Source organism: Letharia lupina (genome assembly GCF_014066315.1).
Source record: "Letharia lupina isolate WasteWater1 chromosome Unknown contig_10, whole genome shotgun sequence".
In the NCBI taxonomy this organism is placed as follows: Eukaryota; Fungi; Ascomycota; class Lecanoromycetes; order Lecanorales; family Parmeliaceae; genus Letharia; species Letharia lupina.
In genome coordinates this window covers 1648675-1667963 of record NW_023502979.1, presented here as the reverse complement: position 1 = coordinate 1667963, position 19289 = coordinate 1648675, and the positions used below count along the sequence as shown (strand labels likewise).

Genomic DNA, 19289 nt, shown 5'->3' with positions numbered 1-19289 from the left:
GCCAAATGGAGCTCAGCAGCCGGGGTGAACTACCCGCGCTAAGATGTCTGGAGACGAGGAGTCCCCTGTGTATGAGCGAGTTGATTTTGTGGTTGACAAGTCATGCAAGGTTGAAGGTTGAGTTTGGAGTAAAATTTGGAGAGAGGAATGACTTCTTAAATAGACAAATCTCTCAACACTCAATACGTTCTCAACAACCTACATTATCTATGTATGAAAACTCAAATCATTGACACATAGAAAGAGGTTGAACACTAAGCCAAACTAGACCATAAAAAACGGTAAAGAATACCGTTCCGATCAAATCTGATCCAATAAGGTATCCTGCTTTAGAAACTGTCACAGGATGGACTGAGATTCACAACACAGAGCCACTAGTCCTGGTTGGGCCTTAGCGCGCCTTGGCACACCGCTTTCACAGTACCTAAGGTCGACATGGACCATCAATCATACACACCACAACCATATTGCATACTTACCGTGGCAGAAAGGCTACTACCTATTGTCGGACTATCAGGACAGCTGGACTCATTCTTCCAGTGCGCTAACAATCGCACGTCTTCTTTGTCAGCCCCCTGAAGTAGTACAATAGCAGCTTGTGGTGTGGTGAAGCTTCAACATTCCATGGTGACCCTTGAATACTCAGGCCCTTATCAATTCACAATCTTCGAGCCAAAATGTCTATAGCGTCACTGTCTCCTCAGCCAGCAGGCTCTGCGCACTCTTCTAGAGCCGGCTCGCCTATCTACATTGGTCGCACACCTTCAAAGAACGCGATTGACCCCGAAGCGCTCGAACGAAGGCTAAGGCAAGATCTCTTAAAGAGCCTTGCTTGTGATGATAGCTGACGGTTACTTATAGGAACATCACTCCCCATCCAGATGAGTGTGTTGAGAGATGGAAAGTAGAAGTCCAGCGCGATTATGACCAACTAATCGCATTGGGTGGACGGCCTACTCGTTCTATAAGACCACAATTCATCTGGAAAGTCACTATCGTGGATGGCATGTTTAGTTACAGAGACGAAGATAATAAAACTGATGTGACTCAGGAGGTGGATGTGACCTTGGATGAAGAGGGTCTTGCACATACCCACTGGAGTGAGGAATGGGCTAAATGGGCGGAAGAATTGAGGCGGTGGCAGAAGTTCAAGGAAGACCAGCAGAGGCACAATCAACTTGGTCGATCGGAGACGGATTTGGAGCTCGAGAATACGGACGTGGATTTGGTTGAGGTATTGTCCAAGTTAGACGACTGGCAGTTATTTGAATTCGTCCAACAGAAAAAGGTTCATGATGCGGAGAGGTTTCATGAACAATGTCAACAAGAAATTGCGAGACTTGAGGATGCAATGGTCACTGCAAGGGCTGCAAAACCAATGCGAGCAGTCGAAGAACCGCATGGGGGGTGGATGTGGCAAATGGAGACACTGCAAAAAGAATTAGAGGCTTCCCAAGAAGAACTGATGTGGGTTAAAAGTCAGTGGACGGAGGTGCTAGCAGAAGCTAGTCATTCGATTGCCGCATCGCCGAAGCTTCAAAAACAGTTAGAAGAGAAGCTTGAGAAGCAGACCAACAAGATATACCGCCACCTACAGCAAAGGGAAGCCAGACCGAGCAATGCGGTTCATCGTCCCGATACCACGGCTGACTTCCCTCAGAGACTTCAACATTGGATCTCGGAAAGCTCCGCCATTACCGCCGAACTGTGGGATTGGAGGATCTTCATGGCTTGGCGACGAAATGTAAAAGGCGCTGACACTAAAAAACAGGAGGAGCAGAAGCAACCTTTTCAAGTTGACGCAGATGCAAAGCTCTTTGAGGACCTTGTGAAATATTGCCAGTACGAACTTGATAAAGCAAGCAGCTGGGTCTACTCTTGGCGCTGTCGAGCGAGTCACTACGCGGGAGCGAAGAAGAGCACTGCGCTACAAGAGAGAATAGAATCTCTGCTTGCAGATGACGAAGACGACGATTATCAAGAAGCACGAGCATATGCCTATGCGCAACCTCAAGTCACAGAATCTGACCAGGCAGAAATCTATGCGAAGCAGGCGGAACAGAAGGTTTCGGACGCTGCGAAGCGACTCGAGCGAGCTCAACAACAATTGCAAAATATTCTTGCACGTCGTGACCGACCCTCCACGGGTGAAATACCAGCGGAAGACTCGGAAGCCCAACTACCACCTACACCGGCACAATCACAGTCTTCTAAGGGGAGTCTTCCCAAGAATCAGAAACCTTCGAATAAGAGTAGCACCGCTGGAAAAGATCATCGGCGATCGAAGAAGAAGGAAGCAAGGAAAAGGGGAGCCAACTTAAGCAACACCAACACACAACAGCAGACCCTTCCAGACTTTTCTTCCGGTTCAGATCAATTCAAAATAGACGATGATATCGAGATGTCAGACGTCCTGGAGGACACAATCATGTCAGATAGCAAAGATCCTCCCAATCACATCCCACCATCTTCATCGAAACTTATCACACCGCCCTCGTCCAGCCCCCATGCTTCGACATCGAGGAAGACTCGCTCTTCTACAAAACTTAATCAGCCTCTCTCTGATAAGGTCTCCAAGAAGATGAACACAAACAAAAAGCCGACCAAAAAGTTCAAGGGCTTTACAGAACTACAAGTCACGACATTGCTGAACGCTGCATCGACCAGCCGTCCTTGCACCAATTCTATTGCACCAAGGAGAAGTGAACGGCTCAAAGAGAAAGCTGCAATCTCAAAGAGGAGGGTGTGCACATAATCTGAAATGGAAGAAAAATTGGCAATCTCAGAAAGGAGGGTGTGCATATATTCTGCAATAATACACTCTTGTTCGATAGTTGAAAAAGATCATTTATTTAGGTTGAATCGATACACATCTAACGTTTGAATCCTGAGACAGCTATCGAATACCTAGTAGAACAACTTTCAAATACGTTACCTTGAAACCTTCACGAAAGTTCGACCCGAGACTATCACATATCATTCCAAGTCGATCCGACTCTGAACCCAGTAGTACTCCTCCTACCACACTGTAAAAAGCGCAAGATACCTGCAAAACTTGACAAATCTCCCAACACTTGACTACGCGAGTTCCCTTGCTCATCTTCAACTGCCGTAGTTCCTTTGCTTTCCATCTAAAACCCGACTTCGCTCCCAAGGACAAACAAAAAAGTCAATCCGAGGCCGAAACACCGCCAGATCTCGCTGCAGAGTGGAAGTGAAAAGTTCAAAAAACCCACCAGCCTATTTGACCGCACGACAGCCGAAGGAAGAAATTGCTATTGGTGGCGAAGTATCTTGACCTATGGGATATGCACTCAGGTAGATCACAAGTTACAGCCAGATTGCTAGGTCGAACGCGATCTCAGTTGTGTCCTGAACAAAAAGCCCCAGAAACCAAACAAAAGTACCAAAATTTGGACCGTCCTCTGCCCAAATCGAACCCAACTACCCAGTCCAATCAGGAATCCAAAATAGAAAAAAAGATTTCACATCGCTGCCTCTCCGTAGAGGGGGTGCGACGCTGCAGGAAATTTTTTCAGGCTCGTGGAGAAATTGTCAGTCATTGCCATCTTTTCGCTTTCGGAAAGGCACATGTAGAGGAAGGGCTCGCTTGACCTTTGAAGACGTGGCCCGTGTGTGGGGTCTCTGGGTGGCTACTCCTCCACCAGGGGGTGCAAGAAGTGAGTAAGGTAACTAGGGCCGGATTTGGACTGCAACCGAGGCCTCGAGGAGTGGGAGGGTATTTTTCTGAAGGAAATCTAGGCTAGAGTAGATGAGATGCCTTTCATGGTCGGGGATAGACATACGCTTGTAGGCACGGTTGGTTTTCATGAATTTCTTTGTTCAAGTACTACTCCAGTTCTCTAAGCAACATCGCATGACTTGCTAAAAAAGAACCCGCAGTTGCCGCTTCGTCCATCAAATCATTCTGAACCTGGAAAGGATGCCTTTACTGTGAATTGGACGGGCTCTTGGTCCTTAGACTTATCTCAGCGCAGGATACTCAATAGCCTTTCCTTACTGTTTTCCGGAGATTATCGTGCTTGTCTCCCAGTGCCAGTCCATAGCTAAGCGGCTGTGGATCGTCTGGCCTCAATGTGTGTGGTGGCACTGCAGTCTTAGATCCGTTGGACCCTTGCCCTTTCAAGGCCACGGTCTCCTCCACACCCGGGTCGTAGGTTGCCGGTGACGTGTTATTGCAGTACATCGGGGCTCTTGCGTGTGATGATTTAAGGACCGGATTGGCGCGAAGCTCTGGCTCAGTCTGAGCCTCACCACCAGAGTACAAGGAGGACCATTCATTCTCTGACTCGGACGCCTTTCCAATGTCCGAATGTGTAGGGATCCGTTTTGCCTCTTCGTTGACCTTAAGGTCGACCGAAACCCCACTACGTTGCTGACCTACATCTTTTCGTTGCCTTTCCAACGCTAATCCCAAGCCGGACTGTATCTGTGAAAAAACGGGAGCATTGAGACACTCCTGCGCTGACAGTCTCTTTTTCGGATCATACTTGAGCATGAAGTTCGTGATGAATCCCCACAGCATGGTCTCCAACGTATTTTTGTTCCTCTCGCAGCGTTTTTGATCTGCGAAAAAAGAGAAAGAAAAATTCTGCCTCGTTGTAAGGATAACGTCCTCGCACCACTGTGGCCCTTGCAAGTAACCTCGGCTGGGCTTGGGTATGCGTCCTCCCAGAAGCAGTTGCAAGATGACGACGCCCAAAGACCATATGTCAACTTTTGAGTCGTATTCTTGACCGAATACCTCAGGGGCCTGGTAAAGCCAAGTACCGGCTGAGCCTTCACACTTAGTGCCTTCTGTTGCCAGGCCAAAGTCCGCAATCTTGATCCAGGGCCCGGGCTCTCCAGGGTTTGTCGTGCGTTCACGATCTGCCACTAAGATGTTTTCGGGTTTGATGTCCCGATGGGTTACGCAATTCGGGCTCGCATGTAAGCTTGCGAGCGCACGAAGAGACTGTGCCAGGATGCTAAAAACCTGGATCGGCTGCCAGGGAGATCGGTCATTCAACCGCCATGGGCGACTCAAATTCCCCCTGGTTGTGGTTCGAAAGTCAGCATATCCTTCTCGTAATCCGGTCTCAATTCGTATGAGAAGTCTTGGGAGTAGACAAAGGGAAAAATTTCTTTGCCCCTTAGAACAGGTATTTCACGGCTCAGATTCCGATATTGAACAGGAACAGATTGAACCGCAAGGTACACGTACTCTTTGAGATACTCCGTGACCAGAAGAGGGCCGTCATCATTGGACAAGGCCACGTATCCGAGGATGTTCTCCTGTCGAGATCATTAACTGCTTTCCAAAGGTTCTCCATATAGCCCGTCCCTTATTATCTCTCGTTTGGCTGGTAGCCAGTACAAAACTCCAGCAGGGTAATGGGAAAGACGATGTGACTTACGTGGTTCTGCTTGGCCAGGATATCTGGCTCGCTTCGCTCGAAGTCCCCGAAGAACGACTTGCCTGCGTACTCGAATCCGGTGCTCACGTCCACGACAACATCAACTTTTCCAAAGGATCCACGTCCAAGCTCTCCCGCTTCACGCCGGTAATAGAAAGGCTGCGTCTTTGGTGTAGACACTAGGCTAGTGTCTGCAGTCGTTGCCTCACTGTCCACCAAAAGAAGCGGTAGCGATGGCATTGAGTCCTCGACGTCCTTGAGAAACCGAGCAAATAGCCCTCGGGACAGCTCTGTCTTGGCGCCGTGCTTCGCCACTATGACCCGAAACTCGAGCTGGTTGGCCGAAGTAATAACAATGCTCCGGCACTCTGGTAACATGATCCAGATAAACTCCCGTCGTTCCCCAACCTTTTGAGAGTTGTACTGGACCTTCGTCCGGTTTGTGTTCTTGATATGCTTCAAGATCACGTCGCCTTGCTTGCTTATCGTAATCAAGAACGTCTGCCTGCCGATGTAGTAGTCGTTTTTTCTGTCGTGTTCACCACAATACACATCGCACAAATTTTGATCGCTGCCAAAGGTCCAACCTTTGCTGACATTCTTTGGGCGACTGTCAAAGGTTATCCTAAGTTCAGGCTCGCTTTCTTTGACATGACTGTCGCTGTCACTGTCCTCCTCGACTGGTGTGGACTCGCGGCTTGTTTCTCCATGTACTGGGAAGCCTCGAAATGAAGCCGGCACATAGAAGTGTTTGTTGTGTGGGTGGGCCCAGGCTTTCCGTGTCCTCTCATTCAGTGCCACCAGTCTGGCTACAATGTTGGGGTCGTATTCATCCATCACAACTTATAGTCCCTAGTCAAGTACGGATATACGTAACGCAGACCCGAGTATGGTTGATGTTGGCAGTTGCTGGCGGTGGTTGATGTTGCTTTGTCAAGATGGCAGATGTGTGGAGCCTATGTGCAAACTGGCACAACCTGAACTAGGCGGCAGCGGAATGTGTATCGAGAATATGCACCAACGAGAAGCTCATTGAATCGCGGGCGTGATAGCGAAGTGGTTTCCAGTGCTGCAGACTTTGACTGCTTGATGTTTGCTTGCCGAGATTGCACTTGGAAAGGGAGACATCTTGGTTTGGGGGCTGAGGGGTGAGAACAGGAGATCAGCAATAGAAGGGTCACGGGGTTCCACAAATTGGGGGATGCACGAGGATAACACAAGCGGCATTGCTTCGTATGCAGCTTCGGCTGCTAATGCTCTCATGCACGATGTCGGATGGTGTGGGAGTGCGGACGTTAATTATGGCACATGATAGACAGCCTTGAAGCTTGAAGAGCGTTTTCAAATTTCCAAGGCAGAAGATTTTCAAAGGCGGAGGGTTTTTGTATATATATTTTGAGACAAAAGGAGCTGTTGGTACTCAGAAAAAATACATTGCTGAGCAAGTCAAACCTTATTCAATGCCTGTACATTTGGAGGACCTGTGGTCAAACACAAATCTCTTCTCGTACTTACCAAGCCGACTAATCGGAAGTAAATCTTTGTAACTTCAATTCATTCTTGAACCAATCCCAGCTGGCTGTTCCGGGCTTAGTCAGCCTTCCTCACCCCTCTATCTTGTCCACCCCTTCTTCTTCTTCTTCTTCTTCTTCTTCTCCAGCAACGACGCGGGAGCAGCAGCTCAACGTACGGCGTCATGGCTTACATTTCGATTGCTAATGGCTCCAAAGGCCCTCAGACCATAATCGATCCAGACGCGCTAGAGATGAAGTTGACGTGAGCTTTCTGTTCCGTGTCATCGAAGCGCTGCTTCTCTTCCCTGACGCATATTGATCTACAGGCATGCCGCTCCATACAGAGAAGTCTCTCCATTTGATGAAGAATTTACCGAAGACTACAAGCGCCATGCCTACAATTATCATGACACGCTGATCGAAATGGGGGGAAGACCGACTCGGCCGGTGCTAGAGAAGCCAGCTGGGAATGCAGTATACGAGAAAGACGAGATTCGCATCATGGACAATCATGGAGGATTCCAAGGTACCATCGCGATTGACGAAAACCTTACACATCACCACTGGACTGAGGAATGCGATCGTTTCTACAAGGAGTTGGAACGATGGAAGGAGTTCCGGGATCATCAGCGAGATACAGAAGATCAACCTTTGTTGAAGACCGCCATCGACCCAGAGAATACGGACCAGCGATTAGTGAAGGTATTGGTCCGATTGAATGACTGGCGGGAATTTCAACATTACCAGCAAGTGAAGGTTGGCCGTGCGGCGATGTTGACGTGGAAAGTCACGCGAGCTCTAGAGAAGATCGCGCGTAAAGAGGCTGTATCTGACGAAGCTACTTCAAGCCCGAAAACCCAATATACAATTGACACCTGCCTTGATCAGCTCTTTATACGACAACAGGGTTTAGAGACTTCGGAAATGCAGCTCACATGGATCGAGAGCCAAATTGCTGAGATACTCTCAGAAGCTTGTGCTTCACTACAGGCTACTTTTCCTCTTCAACGACAACTTGAAATGAATTTAGAACAACAGGCCAATGCTTACCACCAGAAATTGGAGGCTTTGGAAGCCAGGCCGGATGCTTCAGTGCGGTCCCCTCACCAATCTGCAGGCTTTGCCCAGAGGCTCTGCCATTGGGGCTCCGAGATTTGTCGGCTTATGAAGGAATTATGGGAATGGAAGATCTTCTTGAGATGGCGAAAAACCAAGCCGTTTACATCTCAAACAGGGACCCACGAAGAACAGGAATCAAGTGGACGCTCATCAGATTTACAGATCTGGGTAGACTACGTTGCTTATCGACGATACCAGCTTGACAGGACCCAAAGTTGGGTCGCAAGCTGGCAACGCCTACTGAAGTCAAACGAGGACGACATGGAGACTGCTTCGAAAGGCCTGGCGTTACTCGTCCTTCAAGATAGCACCGCAACGGTACGAGCAAATGTAAAGAAGTTTCAACAAGACATTCACACCGCCGAATTTCGACTTCGATTGGCAGAGCAACAGTTAGCCGAGCTTTCCTCGCACGAAAGCTCTTCGGCTCCAGCCCAGGTCACGCAACAAAATACCGGGCATCCGCGATTGCCGCCAAGCTCGCTAGAATCAAAATCACCTGAGAGTATCCCTGGGGATCTCAAACTCACAGACTTGGGCAGCTCCCCTACAAAAGTCCATCGATTGAGTGGGTCGACCAATTCACCCATCAGTGGGATCCCAGGTTCGGTTCAGCCGTCGAAGGGCAAAATCAACGAGAAACAGCCGGTCACTGTGGCCGATGTTCTTGTTCCAAATCAAGTCATCCTTGATGATGCCATTCAACTGACAGACACCGCTGAAAACTCGTACCCACACGAGGCGTTCGGAGAACACGAAGGAGCAAGATCCGTAGACATTTGGAGGAGTAGTGTCGAAGGCACTCTCATGAGTGATATCGAAGACCCGGTCACTACTAGCCCGCCTCCTGCATATAACCTGAGCATCAAGGGTCGCGGTTCTAGGGCAAAAAGGAAATCGCGCTTGCCTGTTGATCAAGTGCCAACATCAAGAAAAACTCGATCTGCTACAGAGCTCGATCACGATACCTCTGACAGGGTTCTGAAGGATACGGACAAGAAGTCGGTCAGAAAGAAAAAGGGGTTTTCAGAACGGCAGACCATGGCGTTACTGAGTACTGCATCAACCAACGGCTCTTCTACCGGGTCTTCGCCATCGCTCAGAAGAAGCCAACGGCTCAAGGAGAAAGCTGCGGCCTCGAAAAGGAAGGTGTGTATATAGTTCTAATGCAATATCTTCAAGACTTAGAAGATCATTTTCACTCAATAAACTCAACATAAGATCTTACAGTTGTGAGAAGATTTACAGGAGAAGAATGAACTGGATTTGTAAAATCTTTCCCTTTGTTCACGACTTCTAATCCATTTTCTGAGTCTCAAACATAATTGTATCTGACATGGGTCGAATGGTACAATTGATCCTCACAGATATGCTCTACCAAATATCCTTCGCTAATGTTCAAAGTCTCTCTATGCAACAGCGCTCGCTTCGCTAACAACCAGTCTTGCAGTTCCACCTCAATCCATAAAATCCTAGAAGAATGCTCGCTAATGCACAAGCGCTCTCTATGCAACATCGCTCGCTTCGCTAACAATTCAAGTTTCGCAGTTATAGACAATACTCTCAAAGCCTTCCAAATGCGGAAGAATGTTTTCACGGAAAAACAAGTGGGGTATCATGAACAAAGCCGTGTCATCTGCGCCATGCTTCCCGAAATTCCCACACATCCAGTGTTATAAACACCAAGCCCAAACACCGTGCGAACCCAAGATGGTCCCTCTTAAAAACTGAAGTACTGACTGACTAAGCATCCACTTGCTAGATTATGGCTCTCTCGCAGGGTGTCCATCCAGACTGCTGTTCCGGCTCTGTGGCATCGGCAGCCCTCATGGAGTCCGATGCGCAGGAATCGACACTGACGGTTTGCTCCGCTTGTGGTTCTTCGCAGAGGAACTTGCATCGAGTCCAGCAGCCGCATCTTCGCTACCCGAACGGTCAGGCGCCAGTGGACCCGGTGTCACCGATCCATCCTTCTCACCGCCCTCTGCCGAAGACTGGCTGTCGCGCCGACGCTTGATGCCTCCATCGGAGATGGAGCGTGTATGGTTCCTTGGTTTTGACAGGGACGGGAGGCTGGGAAAGACGCGGGCCGGGCCATTGAGCATTCCTCTGCTGATGGATGAGGGACCGGTGACGTTGGGGTCGTTGATCGTCTCTCCGCCAGATGGAGGGTGGTAAGGAGCGCTGGCCGGGTTGTAGGCACTGTCTCCGCGAATGGCTGTTTTGGCCTCGTTGCGGAAATCCTGAGGTTGCCTTCCCCACTCGGGCGTTCCTTCGCCATCCCTATGGACATTCCTCGATGTCTCTTCCTCTGCCTCATCACCTTCTGGACTGCCCGGTGATTTGGGCGAGAAAGAGCCGTTTGGATGTGCGTTTGTTGGAGTGTTGGCTCCACTCCCGGCGTCCGAATCTTCGCTGCCACCTTGGTCTTCCCACAGATACGAGTAGTGCCTCACACATCTTCGCGCTGATAGTCGTTCGTCTGCATCCAGACGCAGCATGGCATCTTTCACCAGACGTATGAGTTCGAAGGCGTCACTTCCGCTCATGTCTGGTGATTGCTCGCACTGGTCGTGGTATCGCGTGAACTTGTGGAGTACGCCTTTGCACCACCTTCGCCCATCCGTGCGTGGATTTCCACGTGGAAGCTCATCCATACACTCAAACAGAACGACTCCAACTGACCAAATGTCCGCTTGGTAGCTATAAGGTGCCCAAGCGTGGACCTCCGGAGCCATATACTCTGCGGTTCCTTGCTTGCTTGGCAAGGAAGTGATATCTCTCGAGACCCCAAAATCCGCTAGCTTGTAGTGATTTGGAGTCACGCAAAGGATGTTCGCGGGCTTAATATCCCGATGCATCACGCCTTGGTCATGGAGGAATGCCAGGGCAGAGAGGGTCTGGCCGGCAAGGCTCGCAATCTCCTCAAACTCCATGCGTACCTTCATTCGTTGTTGAAGGTTTCCTCCAGCCACGTACTCCATAACCAGCAGTGGCTTATAATCCTCGTGCCATTCCTCAACAAACTGTACTATATTTTTCTAATCTCTCAATCAGCGATTGCGCACTCAGCAAGGAATTGAATTCAAACTTACATGAAATGTCTGGCAGACTTTTTTAAGCATGTCGACTTCTTGCCTCATGGAATTCGTACTCTTGAACTCCTTTGCAGCGCAATTTTTCCCGTCGGGCATTCGAAGGACTTTGAAAACATCACCATACGACCCACTGCCGAGTTTCTTCCCTCGGAGATAGAACGGATCTGGAGGACTTGATGTACCACTTGCCTGTCCAGTAGCCGCTACACTCTTGATGTCGAGGTCGTCCGCTAGCGGGTCCCCACTGGCAGCTGCGCTAAGAAATGATTCGCAGTTCCTGTGAAATTGATCTTTGTTGATCCCGTACTTGGGCATAACAACATCAAATACGAGTACATCCGCCACCCTGACGCGAATCATTTCCTGTCCGCGAGGGAAGATCCAGGAAAAACGCGTCCGCTTCCCTTCTTTCTGATTATTAAAGGTGACTGTTGTTCGGTTGTCCGATGTGACATTCATGATGAGTTGATGGTGTTTGTTGAAAGTGAAGGCGAGCATCTGTTGGCTTATGTAATCGCCAGGGTCACCTAACAAAGCATCACAGGGCTTGTCATAGCTCCCCAGTACGAATCCTTTTGCGAAATTCTTGGGCCAATCGCTGAACAGGAACTGAAGCGCTGGCTCCGTCTCTTCTTTGATCTCGAGTCTTGGCTGGTCTTTGTTCTCAGAATCTGGCAGGGGAGGAGTGATTACCCTAAGAGACCGGTCCTTGGGTTTTCTCCTAGTGAACGAGGCAGGGACATATCTCGAACTATTGTGGGGGTCGGCCCACATCTGCTTGGCTCGCTCATTCTGCGCCACCAAGGTGAAAGCGAGGTTAGGGTCCTGATTTTCTTCTTCCCAATTCTCCAGTGGGCTCTTCCATTTCTTCCCAGACATCTTGAACTGTTATGGCCAGGACGTGGCTACTGAGTAGTGTCACAAATCAGTACGAAGACATGGTGAGAGTATACCAAGCATCCTTACTTTTGAGTGTCAGAAAGAAGAAGTACTTAGAGCCTTCCTTGACGGAGGTCGAAAACTGTTTCTGCTGTGTTGAGTGACACCTGGTAGCGTCAGAAATGATAAAGTGAGCGGTGTTGACAACGGGAGAGTCCTCACTATTGTGTTGTCTGTTTCAAAAGGCGCTCCTTGAGCGAGGCTGAGCACTATACCTGCTGGCTTGTATGGCAGACGAGCTTGCGTAAGAGTCGTAAGATGGTCAAATGAGATGGTGTTCCCCGAATGTAGTTGTGGGTAATGAATGTAGGGGCTCTCTTGATGAGGGAACCAGTCTTCTCTTCAAGACATACAAAGGTGCGAGAAGAGTGAGCGCTGTAATCTGCAACCGAAAATTATTGGCAGAAGCGAGTCATGAGTGAAGAGAAAGAGGTTGGAAAGGTAAAAATCTCTTGCAGAAGGGAGGGGATTTAAATACTAGTCTGGAAAGATGCTTCAACACAGAGCGACAAGAAAGTGATGTGGACTTGTCCTCATCAGGTCAACACAACCTATTGACCCATATTTATATAGCCACAAGATAGAGAAAGACATCACTATCTCGTCAACACATCAACTTCTCGGACATTACTATACCCCTAAAGCAACAAGTCAGGCGTTAGCTTCAGATCGGCAAAGTCCATCATCAGGCATCCTCCAATTCAGGAATCAAGGAGAACATGACCCCTCTGTTGAAATAATATCATACATCAACACAAACGGATGCGCGTCTGTAGACAAACTAGACGTGACCCTTATTGGCCAACAAAGCACCCGTCCTGCTTTGTCAGCATAAGCAAGCGTCACACAAATAATGTTTTACTTGATAACTTGATTGCTGGTTTTCCTGGTTTCTCAATACTCGCACAGTCGAAACTGCTTCAATCACAGCTAAAGCTACGATGACTCCAAACACACCGGTCGCCGTTGAGATTCATCAGTCATTGCCTTCTCCATCATCGAACTGTCACAGTGGTTTTGATCCAGAAGAGCTCACGAGATTACTAAGGTAAGAACACCTTAGCGCGTACTATATCCATTCTGATGAGCTCCTAATATATAGGGGTTGCACACCGACACAGGATGAGATGACAGCGACATACGAGGAACGCGCCAAGCAGCACCATGATCGACTCATTGAACTGGGCGGACGGCCGACACGTCCAGTCCGGCTACAGCCAACGTGGAATGCTACCTACAGAGACGGCCTGATCTACATTACTGACAACGAAGGGGAACTGGAGTCCACTCTCTCAGACGACATAGATCCAATGAACCATCATTGGTCAACAGAAAGCGCACAATTTGGGAGAGAATTGGAAAACTGGCAGAGGTTCAGGGAGTATCAGCAAAGTCTTCAGCACTTAGACCGCGTTGAAACAGAGTTAGAGCTTGATAATACAGATGCTGGATTGATCAGCGTCTTGACCAGATTGAGTGACTGGGAAGAGTTCGAGCTCTTTCAGGATCTGATTGGTGTTGACGCCTTCAATTTCGAAGACCGACGTCGCCTTAGGCTCCTACAGATTACGAAGTGTGAAGTCCCCGTTGAGAACTCACTACCAAGCTCCGCGGCCCATGAAGCGATTCGCACTTGGCTTCGTCTATTTAATCGAAGTCAAGAAGAGATAGAGGATGCCGAGAACCAGTTGAACTGGATTAAGGGTCAATGGCCGGAACTGATAGCCGAATCTGTCGATTCTCTATCGAAGACGCCAGAGCTTCAATTAGCATTAGAAGCAAAATTCAGAAAGCAGACCCAATCCACTGTCAGCGCCATACAGAAGCTAGGGGGCCGACCAAGCCACACCGTCAGTCCGCCTGATCACTCTATGGATAGTCTCCACAGAATCTTATATTGGACTTCCGAGACTTCGAAGTATAAAAAAGAGTTGTTAGATTGGAAGATGTTCCTCAAGTGGCGACGGCGTAACCTCCGTGACAAACCACAAGAGTATCGATGTCTCCAGTTCCAATCAGCGTTAGATTTCCCCATGGAATTTGAGGAATTCCGACTGTTTCAATGCAACGTCACCTCGACTTGGCTCCAATGCTGGCAGCGACTTGTGAAGTGGTATGAAGAAGAAATCAAGACGCCTCACCCAGATTTCACCTATGGGAATCTGGACGACCATGCCGAGGTAGCGCGCTCACACATGAGAGACTCAGAGACAAAACTCGCGGAAGCCACAAAACGATTCGAAAAGGCCAAGCAGGAGCACGCTTATACCCTCGCGGATCACGGTCAATCCACTGGCGGTGAGATCGGAATAGAATATCCACAGACGCCATTTCCACCTACACCGCCTCCTTCAGACCCACAGTCCCCGCAGTCTTCACGGTCTTCTTACTCTTCGCAAGTTTCGCCGTCTTCTCCTTCTCCGCCGTCTTCGCGGTCTTCGCAGTCTTCGCAGTCTTCTCAGTCTCCTGAGCATCTCTTCAAGGATCAGAGACCATTGAGTAAGAGGAGCTCTACCGAACAAGGTCATCGACGATCGAAGAAGCAGAAAGCAAGAAAGAAGGGTAGCGGAGGAGCAAAGATGGACAACACGAAACAGCGGACCCTTCCCAAGTTTTCTTCAGATCCATTTCAAGTCGGGAAGGATGATGATATCCAGATGACAGACGCCCACGCCCTGGGGGATCTGACGCCAGTCGAGATTATGGATGATTTCGAGGAAGCAGAGTCCGAGGACCTGGTCATGACAGATTTCGAAAACCCTCCCACTCATATCTCATCATGTTCACCCGATGCTCGGTCTAGGCCTGCCACAAGTACTGATTTCGGGAAGTTGTCGTTGTGTAACGCCCAAGGTTCAACATCCAGAAAGACTCGATCTGCTACAAAGCTCAACCAAGCTCTTTCTGGCAGAGTTCTCAAGAATACAGACGAGAAGCCGACCAAAAAGGCCAAAGAGTTCACAGAACAACAGACTATAATGTTATTGAATGCTGCATCAAACGAATATTCTCCTCCAGATTCTCCACCACTCCGGAGAAGTGAACGGCTCAAAGAGAAAGCTGCAGCCCCAGCCGTTACATCACCACCGGAACTCAACGCTACCCAATCTTTTCACTCATCAGGACAGAAGCATCCCCAAAAGGAATTTAATCTCGTTGAGCCCTCCCGAGCATCGAGGCACAAGAAGCCTAAGATACAACCCAATTCGTTCGAACCATCCCAAACATCAATGCAGAAGAAGCCCAACATACAATCCAATACCATCAAGCCACCCCGATCATCAAGGCAGAAGAAGCTCGAGAAACGAGCCCGCGATTCAGCCCGCCCGGGTTGATGATGTCTGTACCCAGTATTCTTCTTCAACTTTGGCTCCAGGAGTTGGCGTCAGGGTTTGCCATACGTTCTCTGCTTGCATTCTCAATCCTTGCGTTTGATATGCTCAAATCTTAGATGTTTGAGTTTTCGATGCCTGCGATTTCAGACTGAGCGAATTTGGTCGACTTCTGGTGGAGCGTTTGGAGCTCCCACATACGACATATCGATCTCTGTCACATTACCACTCGACCTCTCACACCGCACATTCGATCGCCGCGACTGTTCACCTCGTCCTCTACACTTCCTAAGATGGTTTTTTTCTGGTGCCACTAGGAACGCTGGACTCCGGAATACGCTGATTGGGGACTGGTGGAGATGGGCCGTCCCCTTCATTCCAATCTATTCGCTATATCTACAGATACTGGCCACCTAAAGGCCCCACCACAATACTTCGACTCCACATACCACAATATGTTCGCCATACGTGCAAACACTGGTCGTTTGAGGGCCTTGCCACATCTTTCCGACTTCTCTATATCACGATCTAGTCGCCATCCTTGCAATCATTGCCGATTCAACGGCCTTACCACGTCGCTCCGACCCCAATATATTATGACGTTTGCTCTGCCGTCCGAGACTGCCATTTCCTCCGTAAATGCGGCACCATACGAGATGTCACTCACATACATGCAAAATTCCGAGAAAGATCCTTCGATTACAATACCGGATAGAGCGATCTCCGGTTGATCAGCGGAGACTTGCGCAACAGCTGAAAAGAACACACATTCTTCGGCGTATTGGTACATTACCACCTTTCTCCCTTTCCCTATCGCATTCACCACACTTCCCCGCGAGGTTCTGAGATGCGTTCTTCGGCTGCTCAACCATCCGAATTGAGCAAATCTCAGTCGACCGGCGGATCCCAATGTCACTTCTCAATGCCCGACACACTCTTCGAATAATGCCAAGATACATGCTCACAAGGTGCATTCATTATTTATCTTGCCGTGGCTGGAGTTAGGATCGAGGAGTCTTAGTTGATCGGTGGCTACGCATTCATTCACTCTTCGATTGCTTCACGATAGCACGACCTTACCTCCCTTCTCTCACAAACTTTTCCGCGACGTCCTCAGCTACGCTCTCCGACTGCGCCACCGTTGATGAGTTACAGAAGAAGCTACTACTTGTTGATCGGCTACGCACTCCGGTTGCTCCACCACTGCTGGATTCCGGATCAAATAGTGCTTAGTTGATGGAGTACAAGAGGCATAAGCTATCGGAGTGTGTACTTGGACATCGCTGATGGCAGTCTGCGTCGAGTTGTGAGGCGAGTAGACTACAAAAGCGTGCGTCGGGCAGAAGGGATGCCACAGCGTGCGTTGAATCGAGAGAAGAAGGGGCCGCAGAAGCATACGTGACACGTGGTTGGTCGTAACGTGCGTGGAGTCGAGAAGGACATATGATACAGCAGTGTGAACTGAAGGCTCCTAATGGCGAACGGCAGAGCGCGCGGAGTGGAGAGAGGCATAGGCTACCGAATTGTATGCCAAAGGGGATCCAGGACCGCGTGCGTCGTGCTCGAGAGAGGCATCTCTATAAGAACATGTTTCAGTTTTGGTGATGGCAGTGTGCGTCCAGTTCAGAAGGGAAGACGCTCCAGGAATACGCGCCGAGGTGGAGGCGATGGCAAGGTACCTCGAATCGAAAGGGGCAAGGCAAAAGAAGGGTGCACCAAATGGGAGGCCACGCTAGCATGGGATGCAGGCGAGGGGAAGTCTCGGCGCGAACCAGTCTACAAGTTTTCGGCTTTATGAGTGCAAGGAATTTCAAGGGTCTTTCACATGCTATTTTCATGCTCCACAATCCTATAATTGATAGGGGCTCTCATAGCGGAGGGTCTCCTATATCTCATGACCGTATGCAGTGTCAATCATAGAGCCCATTTGCAATTAGATAGATAGAAAAGCATGTTGACTTGCTCAAGCAAGATCCTACCACCTTTTCATTTCTTGACCGTTGTGATATTGCGGCTCTTCTTGGAATGCCCGCGATGTGTACGCAAGCTCGTGCATAATAGACGCTTATGCAAACCGCTCATGGAAACCGCTCACGAAAACCGCTCATGGCAATCAGCTCATCGAACCCGCTCATCGAACCCGCTCATCGAACCCGCTCATCGAACCCGCTCATCCAAATCCGCTCATAGACTCCGCGCATAGACTCCGCTCATAGCATCCGTGCATCGAATCCGCTCATCGAACCCGCTCATATATCAAATCCGCTCATGCTCATTCTCATGCTCATGCACATGCAATCCCGCTCATGCTCATGTAAATCCGCTCATGCTCATACACATCCGCTCATACTCATACACATTCGCTCATGCTTATGCATATCCGCTCATACTCATGGATATCCGCTCATGCTACTCGTACTCATACACATCCGCTCATACTCATACACATTCGCTCATGCTTATGCATATCCGCTCATACTCATGGATATCCGCTCATGCCTTATGGGCATCCGCTCATACCTCATGCACATCCGCTCATGCCTCATACACATACGCTTATGCCTCATATGCACCCGCTCATGTCTCATACACATACGCTTATGCCTCATATGCACCCGCTCATGTCTCATATGCATCCGCTCATAGCAATCCGCTTATGCAAATCCCCTTATGCCAGTTTCCTTATACCAATCCGTTTATATAAATTTACTTATATCTTTCATATTATTGTATATAAATTATTCGCTTATGTAAATTCGCATGTATATACTCGCCTAAATTTTATATAAATTCGCTTATGCAAATCCGCTCATACATACAGAGATTACTATGTATCAACGTCGTCACCTATCCACATCTATCCACACCCAAATTCATACACGTCGTCGCTCCTCCAAGTCGCTCATTCAACAACAAAACCAACACTCGAACTCATCTACCCTAGACCGGTATGCGATACGCCAAAAGTATACACCCATCCTGTCAGGCCTGACCCGACACCTAAGCTTATAGGGCTTAATAGGGCGTATTCGTGCATGAAGCGCGATACCCACCCATTTTTGGGCCTATAGCCTAGTGGTTAACAGTGCTTACACATCCGCAATCAGAAAGACATATAGAACCCCCCCAGGCCTGCCCAAACAAGATTGCTACACCCTTTCCATTCCATACCCGAAGAGCTATGCGACACCATGCTACAACCATCTGCCAACATCATCAAAGACCCCTTTAGCAGAATCCCTCAGCCTAGGCCTTGGCAAGCGCTTTCGAAATAGTACCCCCGATGCAAATGCGAAGCTACTAGAAGCGGGGTAAGATGGTTACAGTACGTACATGATTGGAGCTGGTTTCTTCGGTATCAGATCTGGGGTGTCGGCAAGACTTCTCGCGGCAGAAGGCAGGGTTTTGAGATTTAGCAACGACGGCTCTCGCACGTGAAGAATGCCCAGTGTTATCTACTGCGCGCAGCGATGTGGGGGTCCATTGCTTTCGCGAGAGCTTGTAATATTGAAGCCAAAGACTGGAGCAGATGGGGTTCCAAATCTGGCATACGGGTCACGTTCGGTGTTCGTATTCGTACATCACAAGATCTTATCAATTCAAAACAGGACTGCCAGAAGAGCACACTTGTAGAACAGATTGCATTTCTCAGAGCTTCATGTTCAACTATCCACCTGATAGCAAGAAGTAGATGCATGACAAAGCTAGAACTGCAAGAACACCACCGACATGATTAATAAAGCGCTCCTGGGGGTATCTATCGTATCAAGCAATATGACCTCCTCCAAACGCCCAAAGCGCAAGTCCAGCTTTTTATAACGATCAAAATATGTATGCACCGCCCTCGCACTGAATGCGGTGTCAGAGGCA

At 49.0% G+C, this 19289-nt stretch overlaps 5 protein-coding genes across 5 annotated transcripts; 3 read left to right on the top strand and 2 right to left on the bottom strand.

Annotated features, from left to right (window-relative positions):
• Positions 1-435: 435 nt before the first annotated feature.
• On the top strand, positions 436-2755 carry HO133_000476 (uncharacterized protein; the record flags this gene model as incomplete). The annotated part of the gene is made up of 2 exons (XM_037291415.1): positions 436-539; positions 862-2755. The coding sequence occupies 2 exons, from the start codon at positions 436-438 to the stop codon at positions 2753-2755; spliced, it is 1998 nt and encodes a 665-aa protein (XP_037152850.1).
• Positions 2756-4003: 1248 nt separating this feature from the next.
• HO133_000475 (uncharacterized protein) lies at positions 4004-6254 on the bottom strand (the record flags this gene model as incomplete). Its single annotated transcript, XM_037291414.1, has 2 exons — positions 4004-5005; positions 5418-6254. 2 exons carry the CDS (start codon positions 6252-6254, stop codon positions 4004-4006), a joined length of 1839 nt encoding a protein of 612 aa, XP_037152849.1.
• An 859-nt stretch (positions 6255-7113) lies between these two features.
• Positions 7114-9211, top strand: HO133_000474 (uncharacterized protein; the record flags this gene model as incomplete). Its single annotated transcript, XM_037291413.1, has 2 exons — positions 7114-7193; positions 7258-9211. 2 exons carry the CDS (start codon positions 7114-7116, stop codon positions 9209-9211), a joined length of 2034 nt encoding a protein of 677 aa, XP_037152848.1.
• A 665-nt stretch (positions 9212-9876) lies between these two features.
• Positions 9877-12027, bottom strand: HO133_000473 (uncharacterized protein; the record flags this gene model as incomplete). The annotated part of the gene is made up of 2 exons (XM_037291412.1): positions 9877-11076; positions 11146-12027. The coding sequence occupies 2 exons, from the start codon at positions 12025-12027 to the stop codon at positions 9877-9879; spliced, it is 2082 nt and encodes a 693-aa protein (XP_037152847.1).
• Positions 12028-13028: 1001 nt separating this feature from the next.
• HO133_000472 (uncharacterized protein) lies at positions 13029-15422 on the top strand (the record flags this gene model as incomplete). Its single annotated transcript, XM_037291411.1, has 2 exons — positions 13029-13135; positions 13190-15422. 2 exons carry the CDS (start codon positions 13029-13031, stop codon positions 15420-15422), a joined length of 2340 nt encoding a protein of 779 aa, XP_037152846.1.
• Between the last annotated feature and the right edge of the window lie 3867 nt (positions 15423-19289).